This window comes from Photinus pyralis, unplaced genomic scaffold (assembly GCF_008802855.1).
Source record: "Photinus pyralis isolate 1611_PpyrPB1 unplaced genomic scaffold, Ppyr1.3 Ppyr1.4_LG4, whole genome shotgun sequence".
NCBI classification, from domain to species: Eukaryota; Metazoa; Arthropoda; class Insecta; order Coleoptera; family Lampyridae; genus Photinus; species Photinus pyralis.
In genome coordinates this window covers 45,003,157-45,021,142 of record NW_022170511.1, presented here as the reverse complement: position 1 = coordinate 45,021,142, position 17,986 = coordinate 45,003,157, and the positions used below count along the sequence as shown (strand labels likewise).

The window sequence follows — 17,986 nt, the reverse complement described above, 5'->3', positions numbered from 1 at the left end:
TCTTCCCCGGAAATATGACGTATTTTGTTCTAGAACATTCTGAAGCGTCCTTAAGCATATGAGAACATTCTAGAAACAATGTTGCTTGCTATGTAAGCAAATCGTATTGTGTTTCGAGTTCAGTTCCAACTTCGATGCATATAAATTGTAAGTGATAAATAATAATTACTGTTATTTGTGAAAAGTAAACATATGGTTAAAAGACTGTTAGTTCGTAGAAGGGGTTACCTAACAGTCAAAAAAGAAAAAGGCACATGCAGCAAATAGTTTGAATAGAACCGGTTACCTTACACCTGAAACTCCCACGAAAATTCGCTAAAGATTTACTTGTTTATGGGCGATTTACGATTAAAGTGGCTATCGATGTTGGAACGATTGAAGAACAATGTGCCCAAATATACTGTAGGCAACTTATAAATAGAAATTGACTCAGAATCACACCTTTATATCCTCACATAAATTAAGGAGCATAATAAACATTCTTATTTACAGAGTACGTCATTAAAGTAATCCAATTATACGAGACAACAGTAGTACGTCACGGATTAATGTTAGTAGGGCCCACTGGATCGGGTAAGACGAAGGTGCGTAAATTTGTTTGTTTCCTATTTGCATTAATCTAATTAGCCGGAACACTCCCGCGACTAATTACGGCCATAAATTCGCCATACTAAGACCTTAAAACCCTTCCCATCGCTTACACAATCGATAGGCAGCGTCTCCATTGACTCATTATTATTTATTGGACATCTAATTAAATCGACAAACGCGACGCTTCAATTTTGTCACTTTGTTGCACAGTATTTGCCAGAGGCATCGGCGGAACGTGATGCCGCACATCGCGTATAGAAGGAAATTGATGCTGAAGTGCGTATAAAATAGGAGCATCGCGAACTGCTGGAGGCACCATAAAACGTCCGGGGGGCTCTTGTGCCAAATGGTGTAGACGAAAAACACATACAGGCGTATTCCGTAACTGAAAAATAATCGGTTAGCTTCCAACAGTTTAGGGCTCGCGTACCTGGGCAAGTTAAACAAAATAAAAGCCGACGATATTAGCAGCAACATTTTGGTGATATTTTGTTGGTTTCTTGTCGACAACAAATTTTTGTTTCCATAATTTGCATCTGCAAACAAGACAAATGTTACCGCTGACGCTTTTACCTACTTCGTTCCGCTTACTCTGCTTGTCCAAATGTCGCGCTTGGAAGAACAATCTGTACTTCCGGATGCTGTTGGTCGCCGAGGAGCGTTTGGGAAATTGCTCGGTCGATAAATTTCTTCGGATTGAAACATCAATCTTTAAAAACAGTATTTTTAATTTTTTGTTTGCTAAAACATAGAAACATTCAAGGCGTTGTCTTCTCGAATCTTTTAAATTAATTCAAAGTAAAAAATTAAAAACGAACTGTGTGCCTAAAGGTAGGGGTCAAGTTTTCTCATGACAGGGTGTTTTTCAGTTGGCAAAGAAACAACTAAATCATTTTTTGTTATACCTGGATCACGATCTCCGTTTTCAACACTCAATTGCGTGCCAAAATAATATGCCAAATGCATTTAAGACTTTGTTCGTAATTCGTTTCATTCACGAAAAGAACTTTTCATATTCTTTATAACAGGCTTTATTGGATTTGGATTTTGCACCTACCGCCTTTTCTTCTGCTTTTGCAACAAGCCATTGAATGGGCGGTGATTTTTATAAGCAAATGTCAAGTAACATTTCCATAGCAATCATGGAATTACGAATAAACAGCCCATTTAATTAGACATGTATTACGTCTTTATGATTTTATTTCATTTTCCTTATTTTTAAATTATATTGCAGGTATAATAAAAAAGACTATAAGAAACACGTGTATACTTGATCTCTTGCAACGTTTAAATTTATTGCGCGTGCTTTAAACTTGATACATTTATCTCTTAATACAGGGTGTTTTTTTGGGAGCTTTAGTTAAACGTTTCTGGGAAAGTAAAATAGGTAGGTTTTGGAAAATTTGTACTTAGGGGTTATTCTGAAGGTCGAATCGATGTAAAATATTTCCAAAATGGCCGCACTTCCGGAAACACCGGAAGTAGATAGTAACTTCGTTATTTTAAATAGCAACCCCTATTTTTGATTGGATTTATGGATTCTACGTGAAATTTCAGACCTTTTGATACCCATATATCGCCGATATCTGCCATTTACGGTTTTTAAGTTATTTTGACTTTAAGAAAAAAAATGGCGGATGCAGATGGTACCTGAAAGAATAGGGCTTTCTTTTAGTGCACTTAAAAAAAATTAAGTTGCGTACGACCGCCCCTATGGAGATCCAAATTTATGAAACTTCAAAGACTAAAAACTCATTCATTCTCTATGCACTGATAAAAATAGGTTGCCATGACTACAACTGTTTTCAAGTAATCAATTATCAAGGTACCATCTGCATCCGCCATTTTTTTTCTTATAGTCAAAATAACTTAAAAACCATAAATGGTAGATATCGACATATGGGTATCAAAAGAACTGAAATTTCACGTAGAATCCAAAAATCCAATAAAAAATGGGGGTTGCTATTTAAAATAACGAAGTTACTATATACTTCCGGCGTTTCCGGAAGTGCGACCATTTTAAAAATATTTTACATCGATTCGGCCTTCAGAGTAACTCCTAAGTACAAATTTTCAAAAATCTACCTACTTTACTTTTCCAGAAACGTTTAACTAAAGCTCCCAAGAAAACACCCTGTATACTATTTACCACCCGCACGTTAATAAGGGCGATATCGCATTGGGGTAAAAAATCCCATCCCACTATTTGGACGTACACTTTTGAAGCATAACATAGCCACAGCAAATTTTTTCTATTGGGCGATGTATAAAACACCATGCCATTTTCATTCCCTGTGAGAATTAATCAATAGGTGCATATATTCTTCACAAATGCATCTAGATTGCTAACAACAAAAATGAACTCATCTCGAGTGGTTTGGTAAACGTGATAACATATCAAGTAAAAATAATTAGTCTGTACCCAAGAGTGGGTGGTGGCACAATTTTTTTTTCAATAGCTTTATATGTGAGGAAACAAAATATTGCCCAAAAGCTTTTTTTTCTAATACGCCACTCCTTCCACTATAGTTTTGCATTATTTCAAATTGGGTATACAACTTTCTATCTTTATTTTAGGGTGAATATTGATTAGTATTATCAAAAGGAGTGTATTTTAGAGAGCTGATAATTTTAATTGACCTGATCAAAAAGCTTCACGATACCCTACTAAGTTCTGCTTTTGAAATTGCCGAAAGTGTTTTTAATGCAAATCCAAATTGCTATTTATTAATGTTTTTTTTTGAGTTTTTATTATTGCTCTTCTTAGTATGAAAACAGTCACACCAACAAAACTGGTCGTTTGTGAGGTGTACACAAATTGTGCTATTATATTTTCAGCTCTAACTAGCCGATGCGAAGAAAAAGACGTGTTTTGCAGTGGGCGACCACCTGCGACTGTTTTTATAGTAGACGACCGGACGTATAATAGGTAGTTGTTTCTTTTCAACAGAAAGCTTTAGTTTCCATTATTCTCCGACTCGAAGTAGTGTTCAAATTTCATCTCTACATCCATCCACTTTTTTTCATTTTTATACAGAGATGCCATTAAAAAAATTGCCCTTAAAGAAATAAATAGGCTATGGTGAGTTCAGAAATATATGGGAATATTCAGGGGCATAAGAAAAAAAATGATTTTGATTCCATGACCAGATCCAGCACTCACCTGAGTTTGAGATCTGTGCAGATCCGACTCCTGATTGCTATTGCACAGACTGTCCTCGAGAGACCCGTTTTGAAATTTCTTTCTGAATTGCAACAAATTCCGTATGATCATCGTATTCATCGCGATGATCAACGTAACGGGCGCGATCAGCGTTACGATCGTGTCCAGGAAGTTGATAACCTTCATCAGCTCTTGGTACTCCGGTAGCATCTCGCATATCGGATAGTCGGCCATTTCGACGATTCCGGCGACCCAAAATATGTAAATCTGGGAGATGAGCGCGATCAGGCATAGCACGGAGATGACGAGTTTCGCCCTTGCGATCGTGCAAATTTGGGGACGTTGCAGTGGGTAACGGACGGCGATGAATCTTTCGACGGTGAAGGCGACCACCAGCCATACGCTTAACGTGCTGCAAACCGTGCTCAGATAGACGAAAGATTGGCACCAGCCCTTTTGATTGTAGATTTCGATTACGTTGTTAAAACTACAGTGTACAAGTAAAAGAATGGCAAGAAAGGTAAAATCGGCGACGGCCAGCGCGGCTAAGTAATAGCTGGAGCTTCGCATACGTAGATGCGTCGTTAAAAACACAATGCAAGACAGCAAATTACCAATTAATCCGACCGAAATAATAAACGGGATGTAATAAACGTGGAAGAAATTTAAATAACCGCTAAACGGCTCGCACGGGGCGAAGCCGCCGTCGTAATCGTCGTAGTAACTTAAATTTTGAAAGAAATCCCCGATCTGTACGTCTCCCGTCATTTCGAAAGATTACGCGCTCACAGGTGCGGAAGTGTTCTGGCGTCGCGACGCTAACTATGACTAACTGGAGAACTTCAAATTAATCTTCCGCATGCGTACTTATTAAAATATCGCGTTCGTATTTTTACAGTGTTACGAGGTTCTGAAGGATGCGATGACCGTTTTGAGGGGCAAACCGACGCCGGGCGGTTACCCCTTTCAGCCTGTACACACTTACGTTTTGAATCCGAAGTCGATCACAATGGGACAATTGTACGGAGAATTCGACTTGCAGACTCACGAGTGGTAAGTAATTTGTTTCGCGTCTTGTACTACGCCAAACTGCCGGCAGGACGGACGGAATTTTGCCGTCGCTCGTGCGAATTGGTTGCAGCGCGACGGATAAGGATAAGCGGTGGTACGTGTTTGATGGGCCGGTTGATGCGGTTTGGATAGAGAACATGAACACCGTCCTCGACGACAACAAAAAGCTCTGTTTGAGTAGCGGGGAGATTATCAAATTGAGAGACACTCAAACTATGATCTTTGAAGTTGCCGATTTGGCCGTCGCCTCGCCGGCAACGGTGTCGAGGTGCGGTATGGTGTACTTGGAGCCTGGAATTTTGGGACTTCAGCCCTATTTAAATTGCTGGATTAGGCGTTTGCCTCAAGTAGGTCAACCACCTAGGTGTCTTCATTAATCGATTTGTTTTAGTTGGCTGTAGAGTTCGCGAGTCAATTTAACGAATTATTTGAAATATACCTCTTACCGGCTGTAGAACTTCTACGCTCGAAATTGAGGGAAATCTTGGTCTCGGTGGATTCTGCGATTGTAACTTCCTTTTTGCATTTAATGGATTTTAGATTGGGCCCGCTGGCCGGCAAAGACAACAAGCCTCCACCCGCGGCTCAGTTTTTGAAATTAATTCGTAAGTCACGATACAGTTTTGGTCTACTTAAAAACCGTGTTTCCTGTTCGTAGCCGATCTTATTGTACCATGGTTTGTATGGTGTTTAACATGGACTATAGGAGCAACTTGTGACAACTATGGTAGGATGGCATTTAACAATTGGCTGCGGAATCTTATGGATGAACATGACCATGGTCCAAAATTCCCATCCGAGGGCCTTGTTTATGATTACAGGTAACCACTTCCACACATTCTGGTAAATTAAGGTCAATCGAAATTATATTTTTACCACCCGCACGTTAGTAAGACCGCTTTTATACAGGGTGAGATAGAAAATTTATATCAAAACCGCAGACTTTGGGCATTGTGCGCAGTGAGGTACTTTTTCGACGATGTATTTTCAGTGCAGTGGCGGACTAATGAAAAAGTATCCTCGTGCAAAACAGTTGCAATGAACCAATAGCCCATCATTTGCCCATAGTCGTAAAATCACCGCGCGACTGGGACTAGCGAGCGACTGTACCCGAGAATTATTATTATTATTATCCCTCTCTTGTTTTGGGCCCTCAACAGGCATGCGCCCAATTACAGAGTGACCCACATAATGCTATTTAGAGGTGCCTCTGCAGAAGGTCTCTAGTTGTTCTATACTACTCCTGTATTTACCTAACGAATTAGGAAAACTGCAGGAAAACCTAATTCGGAGTAGCCGGTAGGAATGCTCGGAATTGGCCTAAGGTAATTTCCATTTCCGCCACAGATGAAAAATTCACCTCAACCCAGGTTCGAACGCCCGACCTCCGGATTTATAACCCAATGCTCTACCACTGAGCCATAAATCCGATATAATTATGCGTGTGTTTGTTTACGCCTCCATAAGACGCAATGACAGGTGTATCCGAGATGCCAATTTCCGGGTGACTGTATCGCCGTATAAAAGCGATCAACAAACTCATTAATAACTTTGGACTATTTTTTGTGGGGAACAATGAAAAATGAAATTTACAAAATATTGCCAGCCGAACTTGATCATAGAATTGTGAGCACTCTCACTCAATTAGGAGGTGGGCAATTTGAACACGTGATGTATTTTGTTCTAATTGATGGATCAAACTGTCAAACTTTTGTTTACAACAAAAGAACGTTTTGTTTTTTCAAAGCACTCTTCTCAAAAAATTAAAAATTGTATTTTTAGGAAAAATGTGATAGAACCACCATGTGTGATATATCGTTGTAAAGAGAAAGAAGACGTAATCTCAAAATGTGAAAATTCAAAATGGCGTCCATAAGAAAAACTAAAGTTTCTACGTGTTTCTCAGTCATCTTGAAAGTTATTAAAAACAGGATGCCATATTTGAAATCTCCATTAAAAAGTGTCCGAATAATGTGTTAATTAGAAATGTCTACTACGATTAGTTTATCATAAAAAAATTATCGACTTCAAAACTATTGAAGATATTTCAAATTTCTTTTCAGATTCTTATTTAGCACAAAAATTGGCAACTTTGCCCCCATTTAACCAATTTTCTATCTCTTAAGGTAAGTGAGATCCCCATAGATGCACTCGAAAAATGGACACCCTGTATACATGCATTACAATCCCATGTGTATATACATACAATATCATCGCGAGGTATATGCTCAGGTGTACTTTTAATATAGGTACATAAAACATACATACAATGTGCGTGATACTCCTAGTATATTTTATGATGCATATGTTTTATACTATGTGTGCCTAAACATCCATATTACATCCAAAATGTATATTTATAAAATATCCATACTGGACATCAAATAGGTACTTATGTCCATAATGAATATACATGGTATACCTATACATAAGATGGACAGGATATTCCCTGTACATTTTGGATTTAAAAGGTATATACGAGTACATAAGATATAGAACGGTATGTGGGAGAGGTGCCAAGACAAAGCAAATGTGTTGATTACACCAATCCCAATGAATGAGTACCATCCGAAAGCACGATTCTATCCGAGCTATCCGAATCCCTGGCTCTAATTGTAGCTACTAGACCATAGGCTCTCGGTTGTTATAGACTTTTATAATGCCATTTGGACGCTACGCATTTCAAAGGCCTCCGATGAGCATCACGTCAGCCACAGACAGGGCTGGATTAGCACTAGGCTCATAAGGCGGGGGCCTAGGGGCGCGTCGTACCAAGGGTCGCACGGTTGCGAAACCAATTTAAATTTTTTCAAATTAAAAATGCACACTTATTGCATTGATATTGCAATTAATTATACAGGGTCAGGACCCCTAGCTCATACCTGGTAAAAACCTTTACCTTTTGTGCAAATGTCAATTATAGATGGTTGCGCGTCTATAGAAATTATTTTTTAATATACAGGGTGTCCGATTTTTACGGTGTAATTAAATAACTGATTTTTTAAACAAAGCACTGTTTATTTTTAGTTGTTTGGATGGTCAATTGTTAACCTCTACATTGGGCTCGTTCATAAGACATAACAGTTAGTTAACAGTTGTGGTCTTATGTCACAATCCATACTTTGACATGTGTAGCGCTACTAATAATGGCCGACTGCTCCGTAAAGAGCGTAAAAGTAGCGACGTAATCATAAGACGTGTAACTGTTCCACAACAGTTGTGTCTTATGAACGCGCTCATTGAAACCTATTTACTTTTTGATTTTTAGCGCATTTTTTGAAAAAAATACGCTATTATATTCGTTATGGCTGGCTGGCCGGCTGTCCGGCTGAGATCTCAGCAACTACAATAGCTAGAGACTTCAAATTTTCACTGAAAGCTTTCTGCTATAGTGTAGATGTGCAGGCTCAAGTCTATTTTGAGTTAGATTACTTGTGAGATCGATAATTTAAGAAAATAATTTCGATATGGTTTTCGGAGGTGCTATAGTTTTACCGTTAGATAGCGCTACCAGTATAAAAACTTAATTATCACTTAATGTTACTCTGTAATTGGGCGTAAGCCGGTTGAGAGCCTAGAACAAGAGGGACAATAAATAAATAAAATTTCCCATAAGCAGACTACACTTTGATGAATCGTAGTGACCTTTTTTGACATTAGGAAATAAAATTTGACCAATAATGCGATCCGAGTAAAAAGCAACACTTTGACAATGAGAAAGTTAGATTAGTGATACAGGGTGTTCACAATGAAAAGGTAAAATTTCTGGGCTCGACTACAATCGACTGGATCCAACAGGACTACACTCGATTCGAATCGACTCAACAGACTGGACTCGAATCAATACAACTCGAATTGATTCGACTGAACATGTGCGCATGATGAAGAGCAAGCACAAAGAACAGATCGAGATATGGGCTCGCGGCGGTTATAGATAATTCATAAATAACACAGTGGACTCAAGTAGACTCAGCTAGACTCGGATATATCGGACTGGACTCGACCCGAATGATCCCGACTGGAATCAAGTTTTCCGATCACCCCGCTGTTTTTGTAATAAGATCAATATTAACATTATAGCTATGGAAGTTGATGCGCTGCGAGTACTTAGTTTCATTTTAGGACTGAACATATAATTTAACAATTTCGTATCTCTTAAAATAAGAAACCTTTTATTATGTCCAGAGCTACAGGCCGTTTGACCAAACTTATTTTTGTTAATTGGAACTTTTGGACTGCTAGCTTTCGCCAGCAATAAGTGGGCTTTATTTTCAGATTGCACGACGGCGGATTCACCGATCCAACCGACGACAACGAGCCGATGCCGCCAACCTGGCACAATTGGATGGAAAACGCGGAACCGTGCAAAATAACCAACGACACAAAATATTCAGGTTTTAAATCTGACTCCAAGCTCAATTTCCCCTACTCTTTCGAACAGATATCGAGGTGCCTACGATCGATAACATCAGAAACGCGGAACTCGTCGGCATCATCTTGAACAATGAAAAGAACGTCCTCTGCGTCGGTCCTACCGGTACCGGAAAAACGCTCACCGTGGTCGGAAAGTTGGGTAGAAACATGCCGAAGAAGTTCATTTGCGACTTTATCAATTTTTCCGCTCGCACCACTTCGAACCAAACGCAGGATTTGATCGACTCAAAGCTGGACAGAAGAAGAAAAGGAATCTTCGGGCCGCCGGTATTAAAAAGGCAGGTATTTTTCATCGACGACTTTAACATGCCCGCATTGGAAGTTTACGGTGCGCAACCGCCGATTGAACTTATCCGCCAGTGGATGGACTTCCACGGCTGGTACGATCGTAGAAATATCGGCGAATTCAGAACATTAATCGATATCAACTTTGCTGCGGCCATGGGACCGCCGGGAGGTGGACGAAATCCGATAACCGCACGGTTATTAAGACACTTTCATTATTTGGCGTTCACCGAGCTGGAGGACTCCAGTAAAGTAAGCTCGTCCGCTACATGGTAATTGCAAAACCCGAGCGCCTTTTAGATTACGATTTTCGGAACAATATTGAAATTCTGGATTGACCGAACTCAAAATCTCAACCCGTACTTCGAACCGCTCCTCCTGGGCAGCTTGGAGGTCTATTCGACAATCTTGAGAGAATTGCTGCCGACGCCGGCGAAGACTCATTACACGTTCAATTTAAGGGATCTCAGTAAAGTTATTCAAGGCGTTTTGATGATGACCCCGGAACCGTTGTCTGTAAGTCAACACTTTTTAGTTTATGCTTTCAAAATTGATTAACTTGAATGGATTCTAATTGTAGTGCTTCCATTTCATTACTTTATTTGCGGAAAATTTTATTGATTAAGAAAGAAGCTCCCAAAGTGCAATGAACCGTTTGTTTCAGTCGTTAAGGAATTTGTTAATATTGTGGTACCACGAGTGTTGTCGCGTATTCCAAGATCGGTTGGTCAACGAACAGGATCGCGTTTGGTTCGATAATCTACTGAAAACGATCGTGTCTACCAACTTCAAAATGGAAGCTGAATTTATTGGAACCGAAACTATACTGTTTGGAGATTTTTTAGATCCCACTTCTGACTCCCGTGTCTACTGCCATATTACAAACATGGAAATGGTATATGTGTCTGTTACCGATCTTTCTTAATCTCGATCTTTTTAGTTGTCTAACGTTTTAGATCACTATTTAAGCGAGTACAATGCTCAGTCGACAAGGCCCATGAAGCTTGTGCTGTTTCTTGACGCCATTTCGCATGTGTGTCGTATTGCAAGAATTATTCGGCAACCGATGGGAAACGCGTTATTACTGGGAATGGGAGGATCCGGTAATGTTACCTCTTGTACTAGCGCGCGTTTAATTTGTTTACAGGAAGGCAAAGCTTAACGCGTTTGTCGACTCACATGGCCGACTTTATTAGCTTCCAAATCGAGCTCAGCAAAACCTACGGTAATTCAGAGTGGAGGGAGGATGTGAAAACCTTAATGCTCAAAGCCGGTTTGCACAAAAGGGAGACCGTGTTTTTATTTTCAGACACGCAGGTAATATCGTAGTAAGATAGTAAGTCAACCGGTTCGCGCCAATTCTTGATGGTATTAAAAGGTGTACCAGAATATGCTGCCACCTAGTTTAGAGTAGTACAATATGCCCGTCTTAACTACATTCATTATTGTCACAGAACAATCGGCATCTGTTCAGTAAATCGAGTTTAAATATTCTACCCATATCGTATTCCTAATATTTCATATCGTCATAATTAAGCAATATACTTACAATCAGAGTTGGAATGGAGATTACTAAAAAAAAGTATTTGAATATTAATTACAAATTACTTTGTCATAAAATAATAATACAAAACTCGTCAGTAAAATGACATTACCTGACTCGGAAATTAAAGTACTCGGCCTCGACGGGGCCTCGTACTTCAATATTTCCTCACCAGTAATGTCATTTTCCTGACTTATGTAAATAACCATTACAGTAGTTGATTAGGTACAGGCAAAGAGTACCCTTTGGTACAGGTAAAGATCGCCATTGTTTTTCGCTTGAGTAAACTAACGGGCCAAAAAGTTACAACCCAAAAATTGCCCACGCCAAAAAAAAAGGGTTTCTTTTATAATTCTTGTTACAAAGAACATATGAATGTTCGGTTTTCTGTATTAGTAAACATTCCTTAAACCTCAAGCAACAATGCAGATGAAAAAAATATTGCGCATGCGCCGCCCAACTTTTTGTATTTGCGCAGTCCAATTTTTTTATTTATTAACATGGATAATAGTTATTTATGGTATAAGTGTGTTATATTACAAATAAGCCACGCGAGAAAAAAGTAAGCCCACGAGGCCGTCAGTATATATAATAATATAATAATAATAAATAATATAATAATTGATGGATTTATGGCAAATTGGCCAAGAACTTCAACCTGAGCTGCTTCATTAAGCAATCTTGGTTGCTTTCTTTTTTTATTGATGACACATCCCGTTTCTTCGAATTAGTGACCAAATCTTGAACATAGGCATGACTTACATTTCTCTCGGGATGTCTCTCATTAAACGTTCTAGCTGTTCTAAAAGATGATCGATTTTCGGAGCATAAATGAATATTATTTCCAAACGTTCAGCTGTACTGTAAGTCAATAAAAATATGAATCAGCTCAGGTTGAAGTTCTTGGCCAATTTTCCATAAATCCCTCAATGTCAACATTTAGTTTATGACTGTTAATTATAAAATGTTTGTTAAATTGTCTTAATGAATATTGACTTTATTGGTACCACTGGAAAGCCTTTTTCAGTAGCTTTCCAACGATGTGTCACAAATATGGGGTTGCCATTTAGGATTTTTTTAATAGGGGGAGCTGGGAGGTTAAGGACGGGTGGGGGGTTATCACTCATAACGTCATTCGGGTTCTCCCTCGATACCCCCGAAACGGTTTTGCGCGATTTTCAATATATTCTTTAGTTTGGAAAATATGGCCGACTGCAAGTTTTAAAATTGACACCCTGTATATCTCGGTAAATATCGAATGTATACAACATTTTTATATATGAAAGTTGTTTGACATTTTCTTTCCCATATAGACAGAATTCAGTTGTTTTTATTTCAGAAAACAAATGAGTAACGAAAAACCATTGAATTTTTTTAAATGGCAGTGCACCTTTTCATTAGGTTCATTTGATAGAGATTTTTTTCTCTTTTCGATAATAAACATGTTAGCACCTCTATTCAAAAAATTTTTCAAAAACATTTATTATAATTTGATCAATAACATTAATCCAGATATCCTGCAAACAATTGCAAAACAATTGAACGTGTACGTTTCGTATTAAACCTTGAAGACCTTGAGCCTAATGAAAGTGTGCATTGCTATTTCAAAAAATTCACTTGTTTTTCGATAGTCATTTGTTTTCTGAAATAAAAACAATGGAATGCTGCCTTATTATGCGAAATAAAATGCTAAACAACTTTCATATAGAAAAACTTTGTATATATTCGATATTTACCGAGATATACTATATTCCATACATAATGGGCACTCTGTATACTTCATAATACATATGTTGAGAGAGGTTTTTGTACCTTTTAACACTAAATTGATATTAAGGTTAATAAAAAAGTCTGTATGTAAATGATTGGTGGGGGAAGGTTGGCAAGAAGGGGGTTCTTGTTAAGGGAAAACTTACTCAAGGAGTACGGGAGATAAAAAAAGGTTGGGAACCGCTATTATATTACAGGTAAGTTATAATAATATGTTATATACCAACGTGCTAAACATTTTTAATCGCGAGGGTGAAGATTGTTACCCGATACGTGGTATATGCACTCTTTTTTGTACTGTAATCAGCTCAATCAATTTTAATGTTTAAAGTCCAAATTTGAATGAAAAAATATATGGAAAACGGTATAATAAGTATAAAACATGGTGCAAGAACCAAAAAATATACGTATAAAGGTAACCATTAACCAAGGTTCTACTCTAACAGTACAATTCAGTAATGTATGGATAATCCGAAAGTTGACAGAACCCGTTCGGATGACCCATGTTTCCGGATTATGGAATTCATAATAAATGGTATCTATAATTTGAAAAGTTCATAGATACCATACATACAGACGTGATATTCATTTACAAGTAGATATAGGGATTTGTGTATTGTTTTCTCTATGTCTATTTTTAAATGACAAAAACTCTTTTGAAGGACGCCTAATTTTATGCAACCAAACTATCTTCTTAAAACAAATGATATAATTAATTTCAGCGTGTACTGTCATTTTTTTTAGGCCTAGTTGTACAATATGAGTTTAAACTTCAGTTTATAAAGTTAAATTGTGGGTTAAAGAATTAGATTGGCTAATATTTCACAAGTTGACCAATCGTGTGACATTCACAGAATTCGCAATTCATGCAAACGATCGGAGACATTGGAAATGACAACTGTATAACGTCATTTATGTAAAACACAAATAACTCTTATTCAATCGAATCACCCATCACCGTTCTGCATATCAATATCAAAGGAGAATTTCCTTCACGTACCGATCACGGTCGAGTACAGTACAATCGGTGATGCGACACCGTTGCCTTTTCTGCGTGAACGAAACTCTTAAATTTATACCCATACAGCACATACCTATACGAAACCATAAACATTTCCAATGTTAAAATTACTTTATTGTCTAGTTGTACAAATAACGAACAATTTAAAATATTTGGTGTTGTTTATTAAGCGGCAGAGCAAAGCAATTTCCGTCTGTCGGCCCATGAACACGATAGCTGCCAAACGCTTGGACCGATTCGGTTCAAACTTTGCACAGTTGACCTACATGCCACACGTAACAAGCCTATTACAGTAAGCCAGTGCAGATATTACCTGATATCTACTGAAGGAAAGATTCAATTAGAATTAGTAGCACCGAATGCGGTATCATGGGCGCACACTACTTTACAAATATACCGACTCGAGAGACATCTAGCGATCACAAATATGAACTAACCAAAATTTAAACGCGTTGTTTTACTATTGTGGTGATTACCACCGACTCGCAACTTTCAGATCAAGTCAGAGTCGTTTCTGGAAGATTTAAATAACATACTCAACTCCGGAGATGTCCCCAATATCTACCAAGTAGAAGAATTGGATAAGATCTACCAAGGGATGAAAGGGATTGTGACCGAAATGGGAATGCCGGCGACGAAGTCAAACTTATACTCGGTTTATCAAAAGCAAGTGCGCGCGAATCTCCACACTGTCCTGACTATGAGGTAAGTTCGCTTTCTGCGACACACCTATACGCAATTTTTAGCCCAATCGGAGAAATTTTCCGCGCAAGACTGCGTCAGTTCCCCGCCTTGGTAAACTGCTGCACAATTGACTGGTTCAGCGCCTGGCCAAATTCCGCTCTTCAGGTTTCGATACGACTTTCTTCGACGTCAAAGATATCTCCTATTTCAGTCCGTCGCCCTGCAATTCTTAGAGGAGATCGAGGAATTGGAGGTCACTCACGAGATGTTAAATGGAATTGTGGTCGTTTGCCAGTTCATGCACGCGAGCGTTGTCGACGCGAGCGACTTATTTTTACAAGAATTATCCAGGCACAATTACGTAACCCCAACGTCATATTTAGAACTACTTTCGAGCTACACCAACTTGATGAACACAAAGAAGGGATCGCTGACCGAGGGGGTGGGTCGCCTAAAAACTGGGCTGGACAAACTTCAGACCACGACCGCTGAAGTGAATGTACTTCAGGAGGAATTGGAGGTCATGAAACCTCTCCTTGAGGTTGCGGCTAGAGAGGCGGAGATTATGATAGCGCAAATTGCTGCTGACACGGTAACATCTATTTTATTATGTTCAATGTCTAATGTCCCTCATTAGGAAGTAGCTGAGCAGACCAAGGCGATTGTGGAAAAACAAGAGGAGGAAGCAACGAAGAAAAAGATAGTCACGCAAACTATCGCCGAGGACGCTCAAAAAGATTTAGGTGTTTAATTAATCGAAAGAGTCAACACTTTACCCCTGAAATTTTCAGATGAAGCACTGCCCGCGCTACTCGCCGCCGAACAGAGTTTGAAGGCGTTGAACAAGAATGATATTACGGAAGTTCGGGCGATGAAAAAGCCGCCTATTGGAGTCATCTACGTAATCGAAGCGATTTGCATTTGCAAAGGAATCAAGCCGCTAAAGGTAACTGTTTCTGGCGTGATCAAAGCTGGCCAATGTTTTGTAGGTGGCCGGAGCTAAACTGGGAGAGAAGGTGAACGATTATTGGGAACCCGGGCGGAATATGTTGTCCGATCCGGGAGCGTTCATGTCCTCGCTGCTCAATTTTGACAAAGAGTCGATAACGGAGGCAATGATCACGCAACTGAAACCCTACGTTGACAATCCTACGTTCACCCCTCAAAAAATAGCGCAAGCGTCTAAAGCGTGTATGTCGCTGTGCACGTGGGTTCACGCTATGTACAAGTTTTACTTCGTCAATCTCATTGTGGCTCCCAAAAAGGCCGCCCTGGCCCTGGCAAAGGACGAACTGGACGTAACCGAGCGTGTATTGGCCACGGCAAAGGAAAATATGAGACTTGTGCAAATGGGCCTGGACGCGCTCAGCGAGCAGCTCAACGCCAAAATGCAATTTAAGGAGGAGAAAGAGAAAAACATCACCCTGTGCCAAGAGCGGATGAATCGCGCGATTCGTTTAATTGGTGGACTCGCGGGCGAGAAAGATCGATGGATACAAACAATTGCCGACATCGAGGCGAGTACGGTCAACGTCACCGGCGACATACTGATTTGCTCGGGCGCAGTCGCCTACCTAACTCCGTTCACCGACAAGTACAGACGAGGACTGTTCTCCGAGTGGCTGTCGGTACTCAAAGAGCAAAAGGTGCCACACTCCCAAAAATGCGACCCGGTTACCACGTTAGGCGAACCGGTCGTGATCAGGCTGTGGCAATTGGACGGTTTGCCGCGCGATTACTTATCAACGGAGAACGCCGTTTTGGTTTCGTGCTCGAAAAGGTGGCCTCTGTTCATCGATCCGCAGGGTCAAGCGAATAAGTGGGTTAAAACTATGGTAAGAATGCGCGTCGGCGCTTTTCTTAAGGAAATGCAGTTCGCGCATGGCACATTTGATTTTTACAATTCGCGATATGTTTCTTCAAGGTCAATCTTGATGATTAATTTGCGCATGCGCAGTCAACTTTCTTATTTATTATAAGAATAATATTTATTCCTCAACTGTTTTACATGACTGTAAGTATATTTACACACATAAACAAAAATTAAAAAGCAAACAGCCAAGCCATATAAGGCGTAGTGGGAAAAAAACTCGAGTACGTAATATTTATATAAATAAGCTGCAATGTTCAGAATAAAATAGTAGGTGAATTTAGGAAATATATTATATTAACATAATATATTTTGTTGAAATTTTAACCACATATACTTCTAGTAAAGGCAAACATATCGCATATAATAAAAATCAGATGTGTGCATGCGCAGAATGCGCAATGTCAACTTTTTTATTTATGGAGATATTTCTTTGAAATTTTAACCATAGATGCCTCTAGTAAAAAAAAACATAGCGCACATAGCCAGGTATGGTCTTTTGGAAAGTACTGATCAATTTATGGAAAATGCGCTGAAGTTACTCGCTTAGGGTGAAAACATTTTTACTTGTTTTGAATGTCCTGAAGGTTCTATCAGGAGCATACTCTGATAGGTAGTGAAGTTACTTCAAACCAGGGCCGTATCTAGACGGCGCGCGGCGGCGAAAGGCTGCGCTACTGGGGGGCACAAAATTAGCCATGAAACCATTTTTTAGATTACTGTATTTTTTAAGGACAAAAATTTCACATTATTGAAATAAATGTTAAAAGTTACTGTACGTACAGTGCCTATGAACAGTCTAGTTACAAAGTGATATTACTCCTCCCCCCCCCCCCCACCTTTTAATATATACAGTGTGTCCAAGATAAGAAGGAACAGCATGTGGAGATCGGAAACCATAAGAGATAAATGTCGGTTAAGTTAGAAAAATGTTGCGTATTTTAGGGCTTAGTAAAATGATATTTTAAATTCCTAAATTCCGGTCAGTTCTGAAGATATTCGAAAAAAACCGAAATTAATTATTTTGACACTTTGTCAACGCCTTTCTACAGCAAAATGTTAAAAATTGTTTATTATTTAAGGCAGAAAAAGGGCTTGTTCTAAATTTTTAACATTTTGATGTAGTAGGCAGGGGCGGACTGGCCCGGGGGGGGGGTGGCAATTGCCACCTGGCCTGTACGTCATAATGGCCCGTTGGAAATTTATAAGTTATTAACACGTTTCTCTAATTGGGGTTGATGTTAGGTTGTTAAAAAATTAAAAAATTCTGTTTTACAATGAATTTATCATTTTTTGTCGTAGCATGAAAGTGATGAAATACAATGATAGGCGACGCGCCTCGTTTGGATTGTATATTTTGTTACTTTTAATTATCAGCTGCAATTTAAAAAAAACCTGTATTGTAATTGATTTCCGAAAAAGGAGTACTTTAAAATGAAGCAAAAAATGTTTTTGTGGTGCACCGCAGAGCTACCCTCCCGTCACCTTCATTACTACACTAATACTTTAAGGGCCCGTAACCCATGCAATTCCACCTGGCCCGCCTCTGACTAG

The 17,986-nt window shown here is 39.1% G+C and overlaps 2 protein-coding genes across 2 annotated transcripts in view; one reads left to right on the top strand and one right to left on the bottom strand.

Annotated features, from left to right (window-relative positions):
- The window catches only part of LOC116167578 (dynein heavy chain 1, axonemal-like), a 42,744-nt gene that overhangs the window by 19,293 nt on the left and 5,465 nt on the right, over nucleotides 1-17,986 (top strand). The window contains 17 exon segments of the mRNA XM_031482971.1: nucleotides 493-584; nucleotides 4,653-4,807; nucleotides 4,854-5,172; nucleotides 5,217-5,430; nucleotides 5,484-5,646; nucleotides 9,101-9,219; nucleotides 9,267-9,796; nucleotides 9,845-10,060; nucleotides 10,209-10,439; nucleotides 10,485-10,647; nucleotides 10,692-10,861; nucleotides 14,375-14,583; nucleotides 14,625-14,727; nucleotides 14,774-15,154; nucleotides 15,200-15,305; nucleotides 15,354-15,508; nucleotides 15,552-16,397. Coding sequence (XP_031338831.1) covers nucleotides 493-584; nucleotides 4,653-4,807; nucleotides 4,854-5,172; nucleotides 5,217-5,430; nucleotides 5,484-5,646; nucleotides 9,101-9,219; nucleotides 9,267-9,796; nucleotides 9,845-10,060; nucleotides 10,209-10,439; nucleotides 10,485-10,647; nucleotides 10,692-10,861; nucleotides 14,375-14,583; nucleotides 14,625-14,727; nucleotides 14,774-15,154; nucleotides 15,200-15,305; nucleotides 15,354-15,508; nucleotides 15,552-16,397 — 4,172 coding nt within the window.
- LOC116167579 (thyrotropin-releasing hormone receptor-like) lies at nucleotides 578-4,657 on the bottom strand. The gene is made up of 4 exons (XM_031482972.1): nucleotides 3,755-4,657; nucleotides 1,183-1,300; nucleotides 1,022-1,127; nucleotides 578-976 (listed from the first exon to the last, which is right to left on the bottom strand). The coding sequence occupies exons 1-4, from the start codon at nucleotides 4,520-4,522 to the stop codon at nucleotides 751-753; spliced, it is 1,218 nt and encodes a 405-aa protein (XP_031338832.1). The 5' UTR covers nucleotides 4,523-4,657; the 3' UTR covers nucleotides 578-750.

What these genes read in the sequence shown, in the direction of transcription:
- LOC116167579 (XM_031482972.1), bottom strand. Translation starts at nt 4,522, where the DNA reads ATGACGGGAGACGTACAGATCGGGGATTTCTTTCAAAATTTAAGTTAC. An exon ending in TGCACAGATCTCAAACTCAG is followed by an intron (nt 1,301 to 3,754) that starts GTGAGTGCTGGA and finishes CTGTTTTTAAAG; the next exon opens with ATTGATGTTTCAATCCGAAG. An exon ending in ATTTTGTTTAACTTGCCCAG is followed by an intron (nt 977 to 1,021) that starts GTACGCGAGCCC and finishes ATTATTTTTCAG; the next exon opens with TTACGGAATACGCCTGTATG.